Source organism: Pezoporus flaviventris, unplaced genomic scaffold (assembly GCF_033815535.1).
Source record: "Pezoporus flaviventris isolate CSIRO_AGI_PZ_B2104156 unplaced genomic scaffold, CSIRO_AGI_Pfla_v1 ptg000025l, whole genome shotgun sequence".
NCBI classification, from domain to species: domain Eukaryota; kingdom Metazoa; phylum Chordata; class Aves; order Psittaciformes; family Psittacidae; genus Pezoporus; species Pezoporus flaviventris.
Window position 1 is genome coordinate 21,407,884 of NW_026892573.1, and position 16,473 is coordinate 21,424,356.

General features: G+C 37.4%; 1 protein-coding gene across 2 annotated transcripts in view; it reads right to left on the reverse strand.

The window, feature by feature from the left end:
- The window catches only part of DYNC2H1 (dynein cytoplasmic 2 heavy chain 1), a 164,870-nt gene that overhangs the window by 30,964 nt on the left and 117,433 nt on the right, over positions 1 to 16,473 (reverse strand). For both annotated transcript variants that reach the window (XM_061457809.1, XM_061457808.1), the window contains 2 exons: positions 9,761 to 9,877; positions 2,627 to 2,836 (listed from right to left, as the gene is read on the reverse strand). In XM_061457809.1, coding sequence (XP_061313793.1) covers positions 2,627 to 2,836; positions 9,761 to 9,877 — 327 coding nt within the window. The remainder of the gene's footprint in view (positions 1 to 2,626; positions 2,837 to 9,760; positions 9,878 to 16,473) is intronic.

Sequence of the window (16,473 nt, forward strand, 5' to 3'; positions counted from 1 at the left end):
TCTGCCACCCTCAACATAAAGAAATTCTTCCCCATGTTGAGGTGAAATTTCTTGTGGCTTAGTTTATAGCCATTGCTCCTCATCCTGTCACTGGGCACCACTGAAAAGTCTGGAAACATCCTCCTAGAACCTGCCTCTGAGATATTCATATGCATTAATGAGATCCCCTCGTAGTCTTTTCTTTAGGCTAAGCAGGCCCAGCTCCCTCAATCTCTCCTTGTAAGAAAGATGCTTCAGACTCCTGATCATCATTGTGGCCTCCACTGGACCCTCTCAGTAGCTCTTTGCCTTTCTTGTACTGAGGAGTCCAGAACTGGACGCAGTGCTCTAGATGTGGCCTCACCATGGTGGAGTAGAGGGGGAGGATCTCCCTCAGCCTGCTGGACACACTCCTCCTGATGCACCCCAGGATACTATTGGCCCTCCGGGCTGCAAGGGTGCACTGCCAGCTCACAGTCAACTCGATATCCACCAAAACTCCCAGGTCCTTCTCTGCTGAACTGCTCTCTAGTAAGTCAGCCCTCAACATGTACTGGTACTGGCGGTTCCTCCTTCATAGGTGCAGCACCTTGTAGTTGCCACTGTTGAACCTCATTAGGTTTCTCTGTCCAGTTCTCCAGCCTATAAAGGTCCTTGTGCTGGCAGCACAGCCTGCAGGTGTATCAGCCTCTCCCCCAGCTTTGTATCATCAGCAAATTTGCTATGAGCTCTAGCCCCTCATCCAGGTCATTGATAAACAAGTTGAATAAACTAGAAAACACGCAAGACAATTAACAAAGCACAGTTAAATGTATGGGGGTTATTTTTTTTCATAATCATGATTTTTTTTTAATTTTTATTTTTTTTATTTTAAACTCAAAGTACAACCTCTTTTGCTAGGTATGGATTTACAGGCAGCTCACCAATCTATCATGTAGAAGGCATTCACCTAATATTGCTAATATATCACTAAATTAAATTTAAAGTAATAGCTTAGATAATTGTTAGTATGGAAGCACATTTCAGGGTATACTAACGTATCAATTTTGCACAAATAAGGCACACCACTGAAACCATTACAAGTCATGTATTTATTGAGCTTCATGTTTCTATTGGGGAACTAACAGCTTCTTCAGGTGCTATAATCTTAAAACAGCTATGATCTTGATGCTTTAAAATTCAAGTTTTTAAAAACAGTCCTTTGTTACATAGCACATGACCACACTAAACTATACAAGAACAGTGTATAGAAAATACATGAAACAAATCACTTTAAGATGATAAATATAATGAGGTGTAGCTGCCATGAGGTTTAGCTGCCATGCCAAGAAAGTGGCATTAGCTTCTCTGGAAGGCTGCTACAAAGATTGCTTTATGGTCACAATCCAATAAAAGGACCTCTGTCAAGGTAAGTGGGTAAGTAAGCAGCTGAAATGCCAGAAACACTTTGTTCGATACATCAGGAAGCACTGATATTTGTAAGAGCTAAAAATGAATATAATCTTTAAGTGCAGTTTAGTGACAGTGATCAGCTTCACAGCTCCTGTTGTTCCCAGTTTGAGTGCAGCTTAAATACATAAGCAAGCCATACTCTCTTACTCAGTAACAAGAAATATAACTATAAATACTAAAAAAGGCCATTATATGTATCATATGCATTCACTATGACATACACTTTGCACCGATTTCTACCACGCCGTCAAAATATGCTTAAAAAGGCAATGAGGTTGCTAACATGAAAATGTTAATTTATTCCAGTTGTACTACAATTTTGCTAACAAATGCTGTCTTGTGAATCTGAAAACATAAAGCTTTTAATTATTGTTTTAATTAGAAATTTGATCGATCAATAAATGTATAACAATCTTTTTTAACAGTACTTGTTCCTCGCATGAAGATAAACAAGATGTTAATAGGAATTACCATTCATTAAGGGCAAATCTCAAAATCAATGCATTAGCATCAACACAATTTATCAGTTGCTGCAGGTGAAATAAAAATACAGCATTTCACATCAGTGTTCGACTATCTTTAGAATCCAATCATCTAGTTATTAAAGACAGATCATGTTTTGCAGTCACTAATTGTACCAGTTTATTTACATGCCCAGAAAACATGGAGAAAGTACATGTACAAATTTCAGTTGCTTTTCTCATATATCAAGAATACAGGGTGAGATAATAGGATGGTATGGTAGGCACAGCTTGTCTGGCGTGATAGGGCAATAATCCATACTGAGTAAATGCAGAGAGCAAGTTGTGATTACAACTGCAGTAAAACTTAGATTTTAAAAAACTCTATTGGCTAATATGCTTGATTTATCTAGCATGATTTGGTATTTGAAATGGAAATAGTATTCCACCACTTCTAATCTTATCAGATTTGTCTTTCAGAGAAAGCTTGATAAAAGTATAATATACACAGAAGCTTCTGCAAGTCCTTGAAGCAAGATTTTTCTCAGGTTTCATTCCAGAAAAAAAACATAGTTCTGTTTTAGAGTCACTATCAATGTAAGAATTCAATTTTAGAGTCTATCAATAAAAGAACTTAGAAAAATTGATGACATGAAAATGCATATCAGAATTTTGTTCAGTTCCCTTGGGTCTCTTTATTGCTTGTAATGTAAACTCATGACAAAATGACTTACCTTCTGATTTAGCAGAGCAGTTGCTAGTCTTTGTACTTCAGAACTCAGTAAGGAGGTACCTCTGATGACTCTACTTAAAGAAGCAAGTGATTGATGGACACTTTGCACAAGACGAATGGCATTGAACTGTTCCAGAGTAATGAATGACAAGATTGGAGATCCTTGCTGTTCCACTGGAGGAGACACTTTCTGATGAATCAGGTTAGAATTCTAAAGAAGAACACATGATGCCCAGTTAATAAACTCAGGCAAACTATTATGTTATAAAATGTATTATTTGTTTAATTCGCAATACTTCATATGACCTTGTTAGCCTTGAAGTAATGCAGATATCCCCCCTTTTCTGACACTGGATTAATGATACTTTCAGACTGTCCCTGAGATGGTAAATAAAGGCACCACTCTTCTTAGACAGCTCTGTCTACCTATTACTTCAAAAGTACTGGAATTTCTGAAAAATCATCATTTAGCTGAATCATTGCTTTTAGTATTTGTGTTAACATGTCAATAAAAAGCAGTTGCATACAAAATTGCACTGGTTACTATAAACCATGCTGCCAGATACAGCTCTTGCTTTGATAAGACTAGTTTGACCTGGAAGCAAATTAAATACAAATAAATAAAAAATAAAACATAAACCATAAATAAAATTTTATGTGTAAATCCTGAGTAGCTCAGACTCTGAGAAGTACTGCTGCTTTCGCACAGACATTTTTATTACTTACTTCCGTTCCATTACAGCCACTGAAAATCCAAATTTATTCAATAACTTCAAGAGATGGTATCATTTTGCAAATCTTAATTCCTATGCAGCTTATTACATAAGTATATTTTAAGCATGTGTTCTGAAACTGCCAACCTGACATGTGACAAGATGCTGCCCTGAATTCCTGTTATGGAATTTAAGCGTTTGCTGGAAAATTCTACAAGGTACAAAAGTAAAAAGAAAACCCTAGCCTTTGCAGAAAAAAAGTGTTTTGCTACTTCAATTTCTAGTAATTTAGTTAAAGTAAAAATAGATTTTACTTTCTCTGAAGTAGCTCTTCTTAAAATAACAAGTAGTTGTGTTTTGTTTTTTTTTAGATTAAATAAACTTCTGAATTGTCACATGGCATCTTGCTTTCCAGAACATGCAAGATATCTGCCTCAATAATCATTCCCAGGTACTTTAAGTTTGTCAGAACTTTCACCTGTTTTTCATTTCAAACTCACACTGCACTTAACTACAAAGCAAAAATAGGAGAAAAGCTAAGTGAAAGAGTAATACAAATATTTTGGTTTATGACTGACAGAAAAATGAATGATAAGGTCTTCCCTTCCACATCATTAAAATGGTATACAACAAAGTTATTTACTTTTCAAAGTGTAAGAAACATACAGTATTTAGAAATGTTTTGTTTTGCATTTTGTCTTTGCATACATCCTGAAATCACAGTACCAGTTTCACTTCAATGTTTCTGAGACCATAGTTTTTTGAACCTATATAAACTGTACAGCTAGCAGAAGCTAGTTGATAATTTCTTACTGGAGTGTTTAATTGCACAAATAAGGAAGAACAAGGACATCACAACTTGCAGGTTTTGCTCAATCTTTCACATATGCTATCTTGATTCACAACTGACAACTGACTTACTGAAAGTAAGGCCTCTAAGTTCCTCATCTTTTATATAAGTCTCCTATGACTTGCATATTCATTCCATCACCTTTCTTAATGCTTTCTCCTGAGATTTTTTTAAAACAACCCATCTGTCAGTTTTATAGGAAAATTAAACATGACTACCAATATCAGCTTATACATTTAACGTTCTACTATATTTCCTTAAAATCCATTATGTATATAATTCACATCAGCTTTAAAAATATTCTCATGACCTGCTTTGGAATTAAGATGAAGAACTGTTGAAGTACTAAGCGCTTTTCCTAATCATAAGAAATTGAAGATAGGTTCTAATCTTTAACATTAAATACTACGTTATGCTACCAATATTAAATTAGGTATATTTTGAGACTTTGATAATTTTCCCTCTTTCAGTTTTGTTACTACCTGAGTACAAACACATCTGACCGATTTGGTGGCCTTCTATGATGGGGCTACAGAACTGATGGACGGGGTAGAGCAGTTGATGTCATCTACCTGGACTTGTGTAAAGCGTTCGACACTGTCCCACATGACATCCTTGTCTCTAAATTGAAGAGACATCAATTTGATGGATGGACCACTCGGTGGATAAAGAACTGGCTGGATGGCCGCACGCAAAGAGTTGTGGTCAATGGCTCAATGTCCAGCTGGAGACCAGTAACGAGTGGTGTCTCTCAGGGATCGGTGTTGGGACCGGTCTTGTTCAACATCTTTGTCGCTGACATGGACAGTGGGATTGAGTGCGCCCTCAGCAAGTTTGCTGATGACACCAAGCTCTGTGGTTCGGTTGATACACTGGAGGGAAGGAATGCCATCCAGAGGGACCTTGACACACTTGTGAGGTGGGCTGATGCCAACCTCATGAAGTTTAACTACGCCAAGTGCAAGGTCCTACACCTGGGTCGGAGGAACCCCAGGCACAGCTACAGGCTGGGCAAAGAAGAGATTCAGAGCAGTCCTATGGCGAAGGACTTGAGGGTGTTGGTTGATGAGAAAATGAACACGAGGCAGCAGTGTGCACTCAGCCCAGAAAGCCAATGGTATCCTGGGCTGCATCAAAAGGAGCGTGACCAGCAGGTCAAAGGAGGTGATCCTGCCCCTCTACTCTGCTCTTGTGAGACCTCACCTGGAGCATTGTGTGCAGTTCTGGTGTCCTCAACATAAAAAGGACATGGAACTGTTGGAACAAGTCCAGAGGACGGCCACAAGGATGATCAGGGGACTGGAGCACCTCCTGTATGAAGACAGGCTGAGAAAGTTGGGGCTGTTCAGCCTGGAGAAGAGAAGGCTGCATGGAAACCTCATAGCAGCGTTCCAGTATCTGAAGGGGGCCTGTAGGGATGCTGGGGAGGGACTCTTCATTAGGGACTGTAGTGACAGGACAAGGTGTAACGGGTTTAAACTTAAACAGGGGAAGTTTAGATTGGATATAAGGAAGAAGTTCTTTCCTGTTAGGGTGGTGAGGCACTGGAATGGGTTGCCCAGGGAGGTTGTGAATGCTCCATCCCTGGCAGTGTTCAAGGCCAGGTTGGATGAAGCCTTGGGTGGCATGGTTTAGTGTGAGGTGTCCCTGCCCATGGCAAGGGGGGTTGGAACTAGATGATCTTAAGGTCCTTTCCCACCCTAACTATTCTATGATTCTATGATTCTACAAGATAATACTTCACATAGTCTCATCTAAGCTGCTCCAGAGCTCTTCTTTGCTATCTTCCTAAACTCAAGCTTTTTCAATCTCCAATATGTTCTGCAAATTGCACTCTCAGACATGTAAAAAATGTAATAAAAATAAAACTCATATACATCCACTATTTATACATTTGATTCCAAATTCAGTTTTGGTGGTTATGGTGCATTTTAGACACTTCCTTCTAGCCTTGTGATGTAACTATTCTTCCTCTTCCTTCAAGTCTCTCTGCCTATTTTTTTCAGATATTAGCCTCTCACTGTTTATTACACAAATCTTTCACTGCTGAAAAAAATTCTTTTGTTGAAGCTGAGGTTCCTAATGTTTTAGATAAAAGAGCAACAGCCCATTAATTTTCAAATTACTTCTGCATTTGTCTTGCAGCACTATGCAACTTCATGAAAATAGTTAGCCTTAAATTTACAAACACAACAAAAAATAATGCAGAAGACATCATGACAGTTTATGATCATATACTCAGCAAAAATCATTTTGAAGCAGCTGCTTCCAAATTTTTTTTATGGGTGGGCTTTCTAACTTTCAGAGAGGTACTAGAGGGCTTTCCTGAAACAAGGCAGAAAATGCATCCACCTGACAACAAAAATATGGCACTGGTTCCTGTCTCTCTCTACTCAAGACAGACAGCCATTTGGACATGATAAAACACTTAAGCAGCTCCACTGCATCCTGATATTTTTTGTGCTTCTTTGAAAGCTATGTAACTATGGCCAATGCCTGAGTCCTGATGGACTGTGACTTCCAACTGATCCAGTCATGTGACAATGAAGTGTTTATATAGATCCTTATCTACATACATTGTCATGGGAGAAGGCTATGTGGGAAGAGAACGGTCACGAGGACAGAGGCTCACTGAACTACTCTGATGTCCCAGCCCTGGCCAACAGGATGTTCTAGGCTCTCCTTCCACATTAATGAAGATTTTTTTTTTTTAAATTTGTGTAACATTTGTTTGATGAGTTATTAATTATTTTTCAGTAAATTCTTTCATGAAAACATACTGATCAACAGCAGGTTCATAAGAGTGTCATTAATATGATTACAGTTAAGCCATTATTAAATCATGCTGAAAGACACTGTAGAAGCAGTTTTAGGATAGTATTCAGTACAAGGGTATTTTCAAAAGGCAAGGATTAAAATACATGTTTTCAAATTAAGCTAATATAGATGAAAATGTCAAGACAATCTGTATTAGCCCTGAACAGCTAAATAAAAAGAGGAAGTTTGCTTCTGTAACTTTCAACATAGGAGCACACTGATTTAAAGCAGATTTTAAGTATCTATTTGATTAAACTAAAATTCAATGAAAGATTCCAGAGCCTGCATTTTGGCTGGACTAATGAACTGTGGATGAAAGGGGGGTAGTTTCCATGATTCTATATATTGTTATGGATAGACAAAGAATAATAAACTCCCCAGCTCAGGAATTTCAGAATATCTGAATAAATTACAGCCTGTAAAGTTAATTCTAGCCAGCTATACCCAGCCATAGGGTATAGCCGTAGGGTAGTTTAACTGGATGCCAGGCACTCACCAAGCCACTCTATCACTCCCCTCCTCAGCAGGACAGGGAGAGAAAGTAAGATGAAAAATCCTACTGGTCAAAATAAAGGCCGTTTAACGAAAAACAAGAAGACACCAAAGGAAAAACCCCACCAAACACCCAAAAAACAACGGAAGACTGCATGAGGAAGCAAAACCAAAGCAGATTTACTTTCTACTTCCTATCAGCAGGTGATGTCCAGCCACTTTCTGGGAAGCAAGCTTTTTTGCTTGTTTCCCTCCTCTCATGTTCCTGAGGTCCACCACCTTATGGTCACTTCAACCAAGGTTGCCCCCATCCTTCACATCCTCAGCAAGTTCTTCCTTCTTGGTAAGTATGAGTCCTGCAGAGTGCCTTCCCTTACCGGATCCTCCATTACCTGAGTTGTGAATTTGTCATAATGAGCTACAGAAACCTCCTGGACTGCTTGTGCCCTGCTATGCCATTCTTCCAGCAGATACCAGGGTGGATAAGTTGCCAGGAAGTTCCCTCACAAAGACCAGGCTCTGAAAATGTATGGTTTCTTCCAAACGAGAAAGGTCTCATCTACTTCTTTCTAACCACAGAAAGAAGGGGCCATAGCAGATGGGCAGAAGGGCCCAACACTATAATGCTGACTTTCAATCCTAATTTACAAACTCAATTGGCACGTTGTACATCTCTAGGTTGAGTTCCGTGCATTCCTACTGGCTTCTCACATAAAGGGCAATTCTGCTGGCACAACCTACAGCAAAGTTGAGGGCTTGGCTCTTCAAACCGCAGTGTTTCAGAAAAGATTCAGATAATCTATTTGTGATGCTGCAAAGTCCACTGAACTCCTCCAACAGCTCCTTAATTTGATGACACAGATCCTCACCAAGCATACATCTCCTGCAGGCTGAAGACCATTTCCTACTGCCCCAGCCTCAGGAAGAGGCACCAGCCATCCCCTGCAGCTTGAGATCTGTAGAGCTGCATCCTCCTTCTACAGTTCTGAGTCCACAGAAACACCCAGTCAAATGCTGTCCATTATTTTATCTAAATTTGGCACTAGATTACAGAATACAAAAGTGATCAGCATACGGTATTGAGAGTGTACAGATAAAATTATGTTCACAATTAAAGATCATGATCAATTACTCAAGTATAAATTCTACAGGACAAACCTATGTCAAGTGGTAAATTTTGCTATGCTTCAAAATCATCAACATTTACATGTACAATAAGTATCTTCAAGGTATTTGTAAAATAATCCTTTTTGAATTAATCCTTGATCTACATACTCAACACTGGAATAAAAAGTTCTAAAACATACTTAATCTCTGTCTACATATTAACAAGCTTTTAAGCGTTTTTTGCCTTTGGAATAAAAAGTAGCTGATTTTAAAAACAGCTTTGAATTTATAAATAGAGTAGCTAGATTCTGTTCAGACATATACTGGACACGTCTTGAGTTTCAGTAGTTTGAAAGAGATGTTAGACCATTATTTCCAACTAGTCTTAGTGATAAGTAAATTTGACGGGGAGAAGACTTGTATTTGCTTCTTGTACATATAATGGAAAGTATTGTCAGAATCTATCCTATCTGATATCTATTTTACAACTATCTGTAACCAACAGATAAATGGTAACAATAAACAACATCATGAAGTTCAACAAGGCCAAATGCAAGGTCCTGCACCTGGGTCAGAGCAAACCCCAGTATCAGTAAAGACTGGCGGATGAACGATTGAGATTGGCCCTGTGGAGAAGTGTGGCATTTCACGACACAGACTCAAGTCGATGCAGAGACTCAAATCCTCGTTTATTACCACCCAGCCCTTTTTATCCCCTTGTTCGGTACTTTCCCAAGCTGCACATACATAAAACATTCAATCTCACTGGCCTCTGTAAAACCCTCCAGGTAAATAGTCCAATCACAGTGTTGCAGACCCTCTCACAACCCCCACATCCTCTGGCCTTATACAGCCCAACTCATCACCCCAAGGCTTGTCAAAGCACCAAGGCCTCAGAGCAAACTGTATTTCATGCAAATGTTATCACCTTCACTCCCCACAGAGAAGGACTTGAGGATACTGGTAAATGAAAAAAAATTGGACATGACATGGCAATGTGCACCTGCATTGTACTTCCCACCTCAAATGCATTTACCTTACTTTTTTGCTTCTTATGTTTCAATATCCAAGATAATTCCTTAGACCTTACTTTTAATGTATTTACAGGGAAAAAAAAAAAAAAAAAGTTGTCTTTTCAAATTAGCTACTTTCCTACCTGATTAAGTTTCTTCCATAGATTGAGAACAGGAGAAAGTTCAGTAGACCATATTTCTCTGTCAAATTTGCAGCCAGCAGTTACTGACCTACTCAGGATCCGAAGCTGTGAAATGACCTGAGTGATGAGAATACAAATGCAATCTTGAAGGAGGATAAACAAACTTCTTTTAGTAGAAAAATGCAATACAATAGCAAACACCCTCTGATTTATCTATGGACTATATTTTTCTGCATACTTAATTACTAATCATGATCTATTAAGAACATAAAAAATATTAAATATCTAAATATAGAACATACTTGGGCCATACTTTGTGGCATATTGAGCCACAAACAAAAAAACACCGATATTCTTCTTACCACAGTAATTGCCTTTGTTCAGCAATAATTTAAAAATTAATGAGGTGTATAATTAATTAAAAAGCCTCTTTTTCACAAAATCTATAAACAAAACTTAAGCTATTCCTTTAACTAGGCTCCACTGGTAAGTAAAAAAGAGAAACAAAACCCACAGAAAATGTTACTAAATGCATATAATACCTATCAGGCATCAAAACTGCAAGACAATTACAATCCATCCATTCTGATCTTCCACAGATCTCTTACTCAGATATTCATGCTACCTCAAATTATTTAAATGCATATTTATTAAAGAGAGAAGGCAAGCAATTAAAAGAATAACTGCAACATTTTCAGAAAGAAGGGGTGCTTCCAGTTCATTAGGTCCAGCTGCCTTGTACTTTTAGCAACCCTAATAACACATAAACTCATCAAACACAAGTATATATTTAGAAAGAAAGAATACTGAAATTAAAATTCTTCAGTGATATTGCAGTCTGTCCCTTAAGCTGCACTTATAACCACATAATTTTAGGTGATTTAGCTATATCTTAGTTATTTTTCACAGTGCATAATTTTCAAGACATGTTACAGAGTAACTTACAAATTCTACTGTCTTGACTTTAAAGAATTAAAATTGATAATACAAACTGTATTAATCATTCAGATGGACTGGTCTATTTAATTTTTAGACAGAATGAGGCAGAAAGTCAAGTTGCTTCTGCTAGGTTTTGACTTATTTTCTGTTCTTGAAAGATGTGCAATGATGTATTGCTTTCTTTTGCTTTTCATTTTCTTTCGCTCAAGGGAACAGCACCTTCTTACTCAGCTTTGACAGGCGCTATGAAGCACTACAAAACGATAGTGAACTGAACAATCTGAACATCTATAACATTTACTATAATTTATATTTCATATTCATATTAAGTGTCTTAAAAACATAAACTAAAATATAACTCGACGATCTTATGGTCTTTTCCAACTCTAACCATTCTATGATCTATAAATATATATAATAAAAATAAAATCTCTATGCGTAACATAGAATCATAGAATCGTTTAGGTTGGAAAAGGCCTTTAAGATCATCAAATCCAACCCTTAACCTAACCCTGCCAAGTCCACCACTAAACCATATCCCTTAGAGCCACACCTATACGTCTTGTAAATCCGTCCAGGGGTGGTAACTCAACCACTTCCCTGGGCAGCCTCTTCCAATGCTTCACAACTCTTTTGGTGACAATTTTTTTCCTAATATCCAATCTAAACCTCTCCTGACACATCCAGCAGCTGTTTTCTCTTATCCTATTGCTATTTAGTTCCTGAGAGAAGAGACTGACTCCCACCTCACTAAAACCTCCTTTCAGGTAGTTGTAGAGAGTTGTAGAGAGTTCCTCTATGTCTCCTTTTCTCCAGGCAAAACAACCCCAGTTCCCTAAGCCATTCCTCATCAGACTTGTTCTCCACACCCTTCACCAGCTTTGTTCCCTTCTTTGGACACATTTCAGCACCTCTATGTCCTTCTTGGAGTGAGGGACCCAGAACTGAACATAGGATTCAAGCTGTGGCCTCACCAGTGCAAAGTACAGGGGGACAATCACTGCCCTAGTCCTGCTGGGTACACTTCTGATACAAGCCAGAATACCATTGGCCTCCTTGGGCACCTGGGCACAAGCTGGCTCACATTCATTCAGCTGTTGACCAATACCCCCAGGTCCTTTTCCATCAGACAGCTTTCCAGCCACAATTCCTCAAGCTTTTATCCTTGTCTAGTCTGAAGTAAACTGCCAGAACGGAAGTCAAGGAGAAGTTGCAGTCAAGACAAAGGAGTTGTTGGAGCGAATGGAGCTTTGCCCAGGAACAGGTTACAAGCCAGCTGAGAGCCTGCAAACAGAGACTGGCACACTGGTGGTGCTCTAATAGGTGTGTGCTACAGACTCCTGATGAAATATTTTGACAGCCTGAAGGAGCCTAACAAACACAGGCCTTCATACTTACATCATACTTCACCAAACACAGAATCAATCTGCTGTGAGGGAAATATGAGAAGGTACAAGCAATGCAGATTTCTAGAATTTCTTGAAGACAATTTCTTTTTAAAGGCAAGCAATTATTCAACCAGGGGAGATGCTATACTGAATCTGTTGTTAATAAACAATGAAGAAGATGTGAAGGTTGAGGGCAACCTTGGCTGCATCAATCATGAGATTGTGCAGTTTAAAATTCTGAGAGAAGAGAGTAAGGCAAGTAGTAGAATCACAACCCTGGTACCCAGGAGAATAGATTTTTATCTTAGTCAGAGACCTTGGCAGGACATGGTGGGCAACTGCACCGGAGGGCAAAGAGGGTCAGGACAGTTGTCAGTCTTCAAGAACAAATTTCTCAAAGCACAAGAACAGTCCTTTCTGATGAGCAGGAAGCAAGCATGAGAAGCAAACAAAAGAAAAGGATGGCAGAAGATCAAGATGGATGAGGAGGAATATAGTGATCTCAAGTGTACAAAGCTAATCCACAGAAGATGGGAGCAAGGATGGACTATCTAGCGGGGGTATAAAGACATTGCTCAGTTAAGTTAGGATGGAGTGAGGAAAGCCAAATCTCAGCTGGGTTCCAAAAGAGCAACAGATGCAAAAGCCTACAAGGTCTTCTACAAATATTCTGGTAGCTAAAGGGAGGAAAAGAAAATAGAAGGCACCGCTCAGCATAGCTTCTGTTAAGGAAAATACCATTTCATTCTCTTATTCTCATAACTTTAATAATTCTTTGTGTGCTCCAGCTATTGTGTATAACAGAAAAGACTCTTGTTTAATTTAGCAAAAAACTATTTTCTCTAATCAATGTTTTGATTACAGTATCTTTATCATTCCTGCTGTTCTTCCTCCTTTTCACTCTGCACACATGCAAATATTCTGACAAGCAATACAGATAATAAACACACATTTCTACCTTCCAGATATAATTCTTTTAGCTATAGTTCTGGCTCTTATAATTTGTTTTTGAATAGTTGGCTGCTATCATTTGCAAAGAAATAAAACATTTATATAAAATATACTTTAACTGGTAATTCAGTATGCAGTACTTCACATAAACTTGCATATTTATACTATAAAACTGAAAAAAGGTAATATGATTGCTTTTTGAATATGGTCGATTGAAAATATTAAGTATTGTTTTCTTTTTTAAGTGTCGTTATCTTCATATAGCTGAAATGAATTTGAGAAGTAGTGACTGCAAGATCAAGTAATTATTTTCTAACTCTACTGTATAGGGTTAGTTGTCTATTTCTAATTATCTAATTATAGACTTTGACAATATAATTTAAATCGGAAATACACTATCTATCCATAATTTCAATCTTCTTCAGTGTAACTGTATCTGTTTCTGCTTTGTATATTTTATCAAAATAGCTCAAAAATATTGTGATGTGATTATCAAAAGTTAAGCACTTAAAAGTGCAGAATCAAAAGAAATCAAGCTTTAACAGTCAGTGTTCTAGAGTACTGTAACATAGTATGATCTTTACCAACTGTTCATGGAAATTCTTTAGCTCTTTCCAGTGTATTTCATTTCTTCTCTCAAGTTTAACAGGTATGATGGTAGCATAACATAATCAATAGACAGATCTTAAGTGGGCCAATTTGTAATTTAGGAGACCCTCCTATTGAGTACATAGGAAAACTAAGTACCTCACATAGGTAAGGATAGATAGATGGGTCTATGTTGTGGGGATTAGAATGACCATTTTAATTTACTGGAGACCTAACTCCAAAACTCAAGAAGAATTCCGCTCCTCTCACTGTACTATGTTATCATCAGGTCAATTTATAATCAATTTCAGATAGTTATATAGGATGAGATTAATCATACCTTAAACACAATACTCCTATGACACAAAGAGAGACTAGAAGTGACTAGCACAGATGCAGATGTCTAGGTCTGTTGAATCCTATCCTTTGGACTCTAGTATGGAAAGAACCAAGGTATGTGCTTATAATACTAAGGAAACTGAAAATCTAATCATAGTTGTATAATACAGAGTACTCAAAATAAGAATACTTTTTAAATACCTGATCTTTCAATGCTCACATTTGTTATTGTAACATAGCCTTTTAATATATTATACACTAAAAACTCTTATATGCTGTGCTAGTCCAGTCCAAATATACACCTAAATATTCTGAATAGAGAGTGAAAAAATCTAACATAAAGCAGGAAACCACTACTTTCACTGAAAACATGGGAGGAATGGAAAGAAAGCTAATCAAAATAAAAAAGCAATCACAAATACTGGTCTGTTTAAAGAAGGGTGAAAAGATTATTCAGAACCATGATTCTCTGTAGAAGATGTCTGTTTTAAGTAAGGTCAACTAAACAGTATTTATATAAAAAATAAAAGAGTAATTTATTTGTGAACAGTGCATCTAAATAACTAGAAACAGCATAAAGGAACTGCTACTGGATATTTTCTCCATTCTTAATGGAAAATTCATACACTCTTTTTTTGTGTTGTTAGCACAGAGTAAAATAAACTGCATATATTAATAAAGGTGGGATAGTCAAACTTGCAATGTCAATATTTATTTACGTAGGTATTAAATTTAATGTGCGTCTCAGCTTTTTAATCTATTGAATACTTTGTGGGTTTCTGCAGATATATGCTGCTATGATATCGACCAACACATTATAGTAAAAACCCCATGCATTTAGAGAAAGTAAGAGAGATAATGAACAGAATAGAAAGTAATAAAGACAGTAATCGTCCCATGTAGCTTCATCCAGAATTACTAGATAGTCATGTTTGACCTGAAAATTAAAATAAACTCACAGGAAAAGAGAGAAAATTTCAAGATTTTAATTTCTTCTTCCCTGAAACTCAGATAAAAGAAATTTCTAGAAATACAATATCTATTTCTGTTCTTTACAGATTCACAAGATGAGGAAAAAGTCTTGCCTTCAGTAATTCACAGTTACTGCAAAACCTGCTATTTCACAAATACAATCTATAAGAAACACAGGCTTATATCCAAGACTTCAATTTATTTCAGAAGCAATCTATCCTACAAAGCATACAATGAAATAAAATTTTACATGCAGTATTACAATTTGAAAAAGAACAAAGTAATAAAGTAAAAAATATACTGTGAAATTCTGTCACTGAATTAAAATCTCAGATCAGTGATTTCTGAGTATGATTACTGTTGAAAGAATACAAACCAGAAAAGATTCGCTAGTCAAATAAAGGCTATTTTTTCAAGACTATGGAACAGATAAAAGGACGTTTATTTTTGTAGAAAAAGCTAACAAACTCCCCTCAGCAGATCTACAATGTCAAAGCATATGCTCTACTGCCATCTACCAGTTTTAAAGGAATGTAGTCTTAGCACAGAAACCAATTCTATGTCTTATTTCCTTGAAAGAAACAATATACCCCTCTACACAGCTATTCAAGGAAATATTTCTGGTTTTATAAGACTTTATAGCTCAAACAATAATATGAAGTTATAACATAGTTACTTTGATAAATACTGGTGAAGTAGTAACTCAACGCAATGTAACTATGTCTTCATTGAGGAAGAGAAGGAGATGGATTCAGCCCTATTTGCCTTCTGACAGAACTACATGCCTCCATACAGCTCCTAATAGTTTAGCTGCAGCTACCCACATGGCTGTGAAAGTAGTTTAAGACTGAACTGTCAATGAAATCTCCTGGACTTTCAGTCTCTGTGTCCCTTAGCCTCCCTGCAATAACAGGGTCCATGGAGGTTGTTAAGATGAAGGCACTTTAATGGCATTCATAACCAAATCATTCATATTGCATATTGATGAGTAAGAAAGTGAAGGTCTGTTCACTTCCTCTGTGGTTGTTCCCTCAAGACCACTTCAAAGCTGTGCTTTCACTCAATAAGGATGTGAGGTAAGACTGGACTCAATACAGAGCTAGATGATGCTTTAATCAAAATACGAAGCAAAAAAGGGAAAGACATTGACACCACCTGTATCTTCCTTTATACATGCGAGGATCATACATTTTGACACCAGGAAAATCCTCTGTAGAGCAGGGGTTCAGTGGAGGAGGAAAATAACCATCAGGATGTTGCAGATGTACAACACAAGCCCACCATTGACCCAGCTGATATTCTAACCTTCTCCCAAAGAGTAACTGTGGGGTTTACTTTGTAGAGGTCAAAGGATATATACTACCTGGAGAATATCATGCAGAAAGGAAAGCAGAAGAGGTGGTTCACATTAGCTAATTACACACCATGACAAAATTTAAAAAAACTGGAAAATTAGAGCCTTGTTCAGAACAAACTTTTATGCAGTGCAACAATATATTCTCACATACATAGCACCAATCCTGTAGGAATTAATAA